The 9,532-nt window shown below is 36.1% G+C and overlaps 1 protein-coding gene across 1 annotated transcript in view; it reads left to right on the top strand.

Moving 5' to 3' along the window:
• LOC121412469 (protein SFI1 homolog) overlaps positions 1-6,872 on the top strand; it is a 30,296-nt gene extending 23,424 nt beyond the window's left edge. The window contains exons 23-28 of the mRNA XM_041605282.1: positions 710-1,002; positions 1,577-1,681; positions 2,017-2,453; positions 3,041-3,242; positions 3,749-3,857; positions 5,878-6,872. Coding sequence (XP_041461216.1) covers positions 710-1,002; positions 1,577-1,681; positions 2,017-2,453; positions 3,041-3,242; positions 3,749-3,857; positions 5,878-5,985 — 1,254 coding nt within the window. The 3' untranslated portion in view covers positions 5,986-6,872. The remainder of the gene's footprint in view (positions 1-709; positions 1,003-1,576; positions 1,682-2,016; positions 2,454-3,040; positions 3,243-3,748; positions 3,858-5,877) is intronic.
• Positions 6,873-9,532: the final 2,660 nt, after the last annotated feature.

Consider the following 9,532-nt stretch of genomic DNA (forward strand, 5'->3'; position numbering starts at 1 on the left):
TTAAAAAATCTTGTAGTCTTTTTCTCCTGACCATTGTTTGGGTTTTGGATGTTTTGAAGGTATTGGTTCAATGACCTTTCGATTAACCAACCTGGGTACATGTTTCTGTTCAACACTTCTTTCAAATTCTCGATACAAGTATCAAAGAGATGAGAGTGACTGCAAATTTTGTAAGCCCTATCTATCAATGTTCTAATCAATCCAGTTTTGTATTTGTAACAAGTGAAGCTAAGAAAATTTGTATACAACCCAGTGCAATTCTTCTTATGAAAGACTGAAGTAGTATAAAATCTGTGATATTGTTGATTAAAATATCTAAAAAGGGCAACTGTCCACGTTCTTCCTTTTCAACAGTGAAATTTATATTGGGATGCCTGGAGTTCAAATAGTCATGAAAGGTTTGAACCTCATCTTCATTGTTAAATAGACAAAACACATCGTCTACATATCTGCGATAGAATGGAACATTGGGTCCTTCAAACTCTTCCAACCATTTCTTTTCATGATGACCCATAAATAGGTTTGCCAGTGTAGGGGCAAGAGGAGAGCCCCTATTCGATATATGAGAATCATATACTGCATTTATCATTTATGCAAGTCAGACATATAGGAATCATTTACAGATTAATTTGTAGAGTCGATCATATTTCATTGTAAGTTTACCTCATGGAAGTTCAACAAATTTTGACTTTGTCTCTGATATTTACAGACATCCCTGAAGTCCTACCAAGTTGTCCAACGCTGTGCTGCCCTCTGGAGACAGAAGACTATCGCCAACAGAGGAAAGAAGAAGAAACATCGCAGCATGAAACAGAGGAAGGTCAGGTTTGAAGATGAGCACCCTACTAGAGGTCATAGGTCAAAGGTCACCCTCCCTCCCACGACCCTAATGTCAAGCATGACAGTGGAACCGTTAGGATCAAGGGGTCTTCCAGTGATAAGTGCTTCTGTGGAAGAAAGGGTGATGGACCGTGCAGTAGGAGAAACGTCCTTTTCTACAAAGTAAGATATATTTATGCAGTTAATGGTTTATTGATTTCATGATTTCATTTAAAAAAAAAACATACAGGAGCATGTGAGAATTCATTTATCTACTTTAGGAAAGGATTCATCTCTTTACTTGTCTGTAGCATGATGCTTTTTGAACATGTTACCTGTGGTATTGTTAAATCCCATCTTTTCCAGGGAAGGGCCAATTTCCCAATTACTTTATGCAATACACTTTCTTTATTCTGTGAGGAAATAAAGATGTCTTATTTTATTTTATGTAGCAGGATTTCCTTTTTTATTTACAGTTTGATAATTGTGAAGTAACTTGACATACATCTTGGCACTTAATTCATTCAGTTTGTGGTTGATGTTTTGCTGGATGAAAACTATTTAGTTGTTTTCAAATATTTCTAGTTGAAAACTGAGAGGGTGCGCACTCTCCAAGAACAGAACACTCGTGGTATTGATTGAGACCTTTCAGCAAACTACAGTTTCAGCTATTAGAATGTGAAAGGAAAGTGTGTTTGTACTCTGCTATCAACAAATTTCTATGAGCCATTAATTTATTCCCTTTCCTCTGTGACAGACCTGTGATGGGTAAAGTTCGCCCTCAACCCAGAAAGCCAGATTTCCTGAGAGATTCACTTCAGAGAGAAGGACTATGGTCACGGTCAGATCTTCATGCAATATCGTAAGTTGATCAAGCTCTTTCTTTATTTAAACAAAACCTTTATGTATAAGGGGAGGGGGGTGAGGTGTTATGCCCACAATAGGACGTAGGGAGTTTCCAGAGGCATTATGTTTTGGGGTTGTGTTATCCTCTTTGTTGCCCTTGCTATAACTATAGAATTGTTTGGCTGGTCAATTTGATGCAAGTGTGCATGTAGGAAATGACAATAAATATTCTGTTTATTTGAATTACTGTGATAATGATACTTTTTAATGATAAATTTTAAGATCATTATAGATTTGTGATGATGATTATAAATTGAAAGAAAAAGTAGACTAATTTCCTTTTTTTTATAGAAATAATTCTGAAGAAGAACATCACCATAGTATTCCTCCGAAGCGAAGCAAAGCACCACCCATTAGTAGAACGTTTCATGATCTATCAAATTTGAATGAACCTGTTGGAACAAGAAAACCAATCCCTAATAGTGTACCCCCGGAGGATATGGGGAAGACTAGATCATGTGGATTGGAGGGACAAGCTGATGAACCAAGAACTACTGACAGTGAATTTGTACATTCTGAAAGAGATGACAGCGATAACAAGAAGAAAATTATTGATACCAAGTTTGATTCTAGAAGTGCCAGAGCATTTACCCTACCAAAGACCACGGATGGTCCAAGGCATACTCAGAGTGGTGATGTTTCTGGGATAGAGATGAAGCCTCCTGTTCTTCTTCCACCATCTGCTTTTTCATCAGGCCAACCTTCTACCTCTTATAGACCCTCTAAAGGTGATTATGTTCTCTTCTCCCACATCCCTCCAACTGTCAAACTTTCCCCTGAATCATCATTTTAATGAAACAGAGATCATACCATTTCCTACAATTGTATTGAGTGCTCCTGTATCTATTTGCATGGTAAGTGTCGCAGATTTTGGTATGGGACCGTGTTGAGATCACCATTATGAAAAAAAAGAATTGTGGAGCTTGAGAATATTGGAAGGGTGGTTCCTGAAAGGAGGGGTGTAGCCTCTGACTCTGAGATAGTCTGAACTCTGGGTATGTCTCTCTCCCTCTCCACTTCCTTTATTCCTCACTTGGTGTGTTTATCATGTCATCTCAGTATTTGTATAACACAGAATGTCCTCTTCCCCCCTCCCCCACCGATCCCCATAGTCACTCTTATCCCTTCGAAACCTTTCAAAGCATTACTTCTTACAAGTACTGAGAATTACTAGTATTAAGCTCTGGGTGACACAATATATAAAATATTATACTTTTTATCTACATGTAGCAGTTCATTACATATTTCCACTGGACACATCTTTTATCATCACGAAAAGGAAGTTCAAAACATGCATTTCTTTTTTAACCCACAGGTGCATCACAATCTACATCTGATGGAGTGGGCATGTTGCCGAGAAGGACGTCTTCCATTCCATTTAATATTGAGCAAACCCCAAGGTTTGGTGATGAAGTAAAAGATAAGAGTAGAGCAGATTCCACTGAGGTTCTCTACGCTGAGATACAAGGGCTGAAGAATATCCTCCAAGGATACCAAGATATGAAACATAAACTCAAGTAAGAGATGACAAGAACCATTCGCCATTGTGTTAAAAATTCACTTTTTGTTTCAAAGTTTGTTGCGATAAATTTAAATCAATGTCTTAACTGCAGTTGATTTAAAATTCCTCTTTAAACTACAAAATTTTAGATCAATCACAATTTAGATTTGATTTAAGTCTATTGAAACTTGTAAGACAGGTCCCAGGGATTTCTGAGGGTGTGAATGTCATTCTGACAATAATGATGTTTCCAACACATCTCTTTATGCTACTTCCTAGATGTTTTGTTGTGATTCCCAACCGGGTGTTGGGGGAGTGCTTGTAGTGAATCACTCCAGTTTGTAAGACTTAAATGCATTGTATTGTTTTTTTCGTGCATGATTAAATCGCAGTCCATACAATGAATAATGTAAAGCTACAAACATTCTTTAAGACCTAATTGCTGTCAAAGGTATTTGATATTAATTCCAAGTAGATATGACTATGTTCACCTTGTTGACAAACTGTTGTATTATATTGCAGGAGATTGAAGAGTCAGGAGGCTGAGTTACAGGGATGGGTTAAGGAGCTGAATTTACCTTCATCAACGGAGGACAGTGCAGCATTATTAATTGGTGATGAACTCACACAGGTTAGTTTAAAAATCAATTTAACTCTTGTACAGGGGATTTTGATTTGAGTTTGTGTGAGGGACTGCAATGTCAGATGTTGAAATGGCACTTCTCTAGTGTATGACAGAAAAAGTTCACATTACATTCCAAGGTAAAGCCATAACAGGATGAAATTGACGAGCACCCTAGGTATCATAGTATTATAGATTTCAGCAATTGACAATCCTTTATAGCAGATTACACATAAAATATGCATCAATATATGAACTTAACAAGCACAAGTGTATTTTGCTAGTAATATTTTGTTCATTTTTGTTCCTTATTGAATTTGAAATCAAATGAAATTTTCTCTTGTCATACACTCGTGCCAGCTTCAGTAGACTCCAATGTACCAGAAAACTTCTTAAAGGACAAGTCCACCCCAACAAAAACTTGATTTAAATATTAAGTGAAAAATTCAACAAGCATAACACTGAAAAATTCATTAAAATCGGATGTAAAAGAAGAAAGTTATGACATTTTAAAGTTTCGCTTCATTTCACAAAACAGTAATATGCACATCTCGCTCAGTATGCAAATGAGGGAACTGGTGACATCACTCACTATTTCTTTTGTATTTTATTATATGAAATGTGAAATATTTTTATTTTCTCGTCATTGTCATGTGAAAAGAAGTTTCATTCCTCCCTGATCACGTGGAATTCCATTACTTCTACATTTTGTGGTTCAGGCAAGGAGGTCCTAATCGTAAAATTCGTACAAAAAAAAAAGAAATAGTGAGTGACATCATTGACTCTCTTATTTGGATGTAACTGGCTCGTTCATGTAACTATTTTGTTAAAAATAAGCGAAATTTTGAAATGTCATAACTTTCTTATTTTACATCCAATTTTGAAGAAATTTTCAGCATTGTGCTTGTCTGATTTTTCTCTATTGATTCAAATCAACATTTTTCTGAGGTGGACTTAACCTTTAAAAACTTCTCATGGACATTAGTGATGACCATCGTCAATTCTTGAGGAACATAAAATTTATAGAACTATTCAAAGGGCAGTCATTATTCTCACCTTTAAATTCATTCAGTGGGCAAAGAGTTAACCCTATCTAGACCGGGGGGGGGGCCTCGGAGGCCCCCCCCTCAACAAATCGCGCGATATTTTTGCCGTGCGAAATTTTTTGACCGCACCGCTCGCTGACTTTTTACTTTCAAGTCTTGCGCAACTTTTGAGACCAATTTTGCTTCACCCGGGTACGTGGTTCCGAAATTACGCAACATTATGTAAGTGCATGTCAGACCGAAAATTTGCTCAAAAACGTGATTTCGTGTACAAAGTCAATGCAAATTGTGTTTTCAACCAAAATTCATAAATGTATGATTATTTTTAGTTTTGCTAGTCTAAATGTATTCATTTTATGCTTTTTATGATCACAGAAGAGTCCCCAACAAATTTCATTGAAAAAACAATGAAAAACAAAAGGTCAAAAAACAAAGAAATACATAAGAAATTGCAAAAAACAATATAATACATAAGAAAATGATTTGCTATCACAAATTTTTTCATGTACACTTGCTAAGGACACCACAAAGAGTTTCTATACCAAAAATTAGTACATTTGGAGCTTTATTTAGGGAGTTAGAGGAAAAAGTATGATTTCGCATACTAATTACGCATAAATTAGCATAATCACTTAATAGCGATTCGCATGAAATAAATTACTATACAATCTTGTAGATTATGTCCCAGGCAACCCGCGTGCCAATTTTCGGCGCGACCGCGTGGTCGACGGCCGAGATCTTAGGGGGGGGGCCTGGGAGGCCCCCCCCCCCCGGCCATAGGAACTCCCCAAATACCCCGGCCTAGATAGGGTTAAGTTGAATTTATTATGCCAGTAAATTGCATGCTTTATTGTGTTGTAATATAACTATTTCTTATATGCTGTCCTTACCCTCTTTATATCTCATCCTCTCCCTTTACTTCCTTTCCCCAATTCCCCATTACAACCTGTCTCTCAATATCAATAACTGTGTGTATCTTACAGGTTCAGGAGGAGATAGCCTTGCTGACATCCCAGCTACATCAGAAGAAACCACACATCAAGAATATCCTCTCACAGATCACTCAACTAACTCAGCAAGCTACAGGGTGATTTCAAGTATGGTGTCCAAACTTGGTGTTGGTGCTTAGGCTACATCATTTATAGATAAGCCAAAACACCCAACTGGAAGTTGGGAAGTCTCAACACTATCAGTGTTGAGACAATAACTCTGGTCCCTTCACCAAATTCAAGCTAGGCTTGTGTTAAGTAGATTGAGCCAGTTACATTATCCATGAATGCAGAATCTTGTTTGGATCCTTGTGGAATGCATTAAATCATCCTTGATTTTAATATACAGGAGAGAGATACTTCAGGCACCTTGTCAAAAGTCAGATCTGAGTTTTCCCCGCTGAAATTCTGCAAGTAGCTTTTCTTTTCAAATCATCTTAGGTGCCGCAAAGAAGACGTATAGCAGCCATACAGTGGTGCTAAAAAGTGTGCGAAATCTGTGATGTGACAAGCACAATAATAATACGTCTTGACTCCAAGAGATACGGTTACAGAGTGTCTTTATTAAGTACCAATTGTATCACATCTGAGCAGTAGATGGTGCAGTACAAAGTATTCAGTATATTTACATACATTGCATCCCCCTTCCCCTGGTGTAAAACGAAACACTAAAAATTTGATCAAAATCAGACAATGAATTTTAAAGATTTGCATTGTTTTGGTGAAAAAGATCTAGGCATGTCTTAATGAATGTTCAATAAGCAAACTGATAATGTCATATACCAATTGTTCTTTTGTATTTCATTATATGGAACTTGGTTTATTAATTTTTTTTTCCTCCCAGGAACAAAAACAAAATGGTTTACAACTGATTTAATGCATTAGATGTTCATTCCTGGAACTTATTTCATTGTAAGGAAGACATATCATTCACACATGTATGAAAAATGATACAATTATTATTTCATGTAATAACACAAGGAAAACGAAAATGATCGCTAGAGGGTATTCATTTGTCCCGCAATCTACTATGGTCAACAAGGAAATTCGTGATCGCAAAAAGTGTTCACTGGCTTTCTAGGAAATTTGTGATCACGCAAAAAGTGTTCACTAGCTTACAAGTTCACGAGCTTTCGAGTGCCGCTGCAACTCTATCAATTTATCAACTTTATCAACTTTAATTTTCGTCACTTGATAAAGAGTTGCAGCGGCACTCGAAAGCTTGTGAACTTGTAAGCTAGTGAACACTCTTTGCGAGAGTGATCACGAATTTCCTTGTTGACCATAGTAGATTGCGAGACAAATGAATACCCTCTAGCGATTATTTCAATCCGCAATAATGAACCTATTTAGTATTAAAACGAAAATGGTTTACAACTGATTTAATGCATTAGATCTTCATTCCTGCAACTTATTTCATTGTAAGGAAGTCATATCATTCACACATGTATGAAAAATGATACAATTATGATTTCATGTAATAACACAAGGAAAACGAAAATGGGAATGTGACATCATCAGCCCATCTATTTATGAATATTTATGGTGATGCAAATATAATTGTTTTCACAAAATATTGCTTAACTTTAAAATTCAATAAACTTCATTATTTGTTATCAAATTTTGATGAAATTTTCAGTATTTTGCTTTGTGAATTTTACTCTGTTTATTTTTCAGCCTTGAAGTATCCCTTTAAGAACTATCTATTGAAATAGATAAAGCTGCCATGAAAACAAAAGGTCACCTGTAAGATGCATTTTGACGAATGCATATTTGAGTATCCATAAGATTTGATAAATCTGCTTTCTACACACATATACATTTTTGTGGTCGCCTCTCACTTTGCAACCCACTACATGCAATTGGGATAATTTATGAAGATAGAAACCTAAGGCATTAATTCTAAGCATTTTCATTTTTACAGATGAAATCAACTGTACTAAGGCTCTGAACAGTAAAATTGATATTTGAATTTGTAGCAAGCTTATTTCTAGGCTTAACATCCATGATAAAAACCCAAATCAATTTTTAATCATCAATGATCGCTGTACTACTCTTTACGTCACTATTTGATTTAGCACCAATTAAGCTTTTCTCAAACAAGAATCCATATCTCCATGTCTTGTAGCCAACATGTCTTAGGGTCTGTTGTGTAATTGAGAGATCTATATATTATAGAGACTCATTTTCAGATCACACATTACAACTGAAGTAGGATTTTATATACAATACAGACAGCCTACACTGGGTCAATTATTTTGATATACAATGTTTATATGTTGAATAGAATAGATTCCTATAGGATAGATTCCTAGTACTCTTTCACAGTAATTTGTTAATAGAAATTAAGGATGGATATTGCAACCATCTGGTGTAATATTATTCTTGTTTGGTCGGTTTACCAAGCTCCATGTAAGAAATATGAATATGTTGCAAGGTTGAAAATTAGATATGTATGATAATGAAATAAATATTATCCTTTGATACCAATTAAATATATGAATATATTCAAGAAATAATGTCTGTATCTCTTCAGTTTGGCAGAAAATAAACTGTTGTGAAATTGTGCTTATATGGTGTGCCGATGGTGTATGAGTGGGGAGAGGAATTTAGAAAGTACTTAAAGGGAGTGTGTACTTCCAAACTCCTACATGCATGGGTGTCGATCACGGGGGGGGGGGGCAGATGGGGGGATACATACCCCCCAATATTTCAAGTGGGGGGATGGCCTGTATTATCACCCCCCCCCCCCAATAATTTAGGGTAGAAAAATAATGATGAAAAAAATGAAAAGTTTGATCATGATGATTATAGTATGCCATCAATCAGTTTGTTTCCCTTGCAATTTGTGTATATTGTTATTAAATAAAAACATTCTTTTTCAGGACTATTAAACAGATGGGTGGAGGTTCAAGATGAAAAAGAATGAAATGTTTATGTATATGATATTTTTTAACACATGACATAAAAGGACCCCAATGAAAAACAACTTTTATTGATAGGGTGTTCCATCCCATCAGTGGTGAATAAATTAATTTTAATAAATCAATTAATTCAAAAGGGTGGAAAAATAAACGGGAGTAAAAGGGTGGCAAGATAAATCGTCTAAGGAATGACGGTAAGCCCGATGGCGCACGAGAAGCCACACAGTTTGTAATTTGTGCTAGTCTTAATTGGTCCGAATCTGCATTTTATCATCATGCATTAAGAAGAAAAAAGATATTGCCAGTCGGGTTAGATTTAAGAGAGAAGTTGCATACAGAGAGGCATCGATCCTAGGGGGGCAGGGGGCGATCACCCCACCAATGAAAATATGGGGGAGGCAAACATTGTTTCCCCCTTCCCCAATAATTACGCATGTGCAGCTAAAAAAATAAAATAAGATTGTAATGCTACACTGAAATAAGCAAGCGAGATTGAGATACATGTACCGACTCGATTTTGATTTAAAATCATGCTCAAAATGTCTGCTTTTCAGACTGGAATATAAAAAATTTTATAGCTTCGCGCTCGCATCATTTCTGTACCAAAAACCCATACTTTTCATGATTAAATAGGTGAGTAAAATGTCCCGTTTTCAGTTCTAAACCTCAAAAGAGCTCCCACTTCGATTTGCAATAATCTTTTGTTGGATATATATCTTGTTCTT

The sequence above is a fragment of the Lytechinus variegatus genome, chromosome 4 (genome assembly GCF_018143015.1).
Source record: "Lytechinus variegatus isolate NC3 chromosome 4, Lvar_3.0, whole genome shotgun sequence".
Taxonomy (NCBI): Eukaryota; Metazoa; Echinodermata; class Echinoidea; order Temnopleuroida; family Toxopneustidae; genus Lytechinus; species Lytechinus variegatus.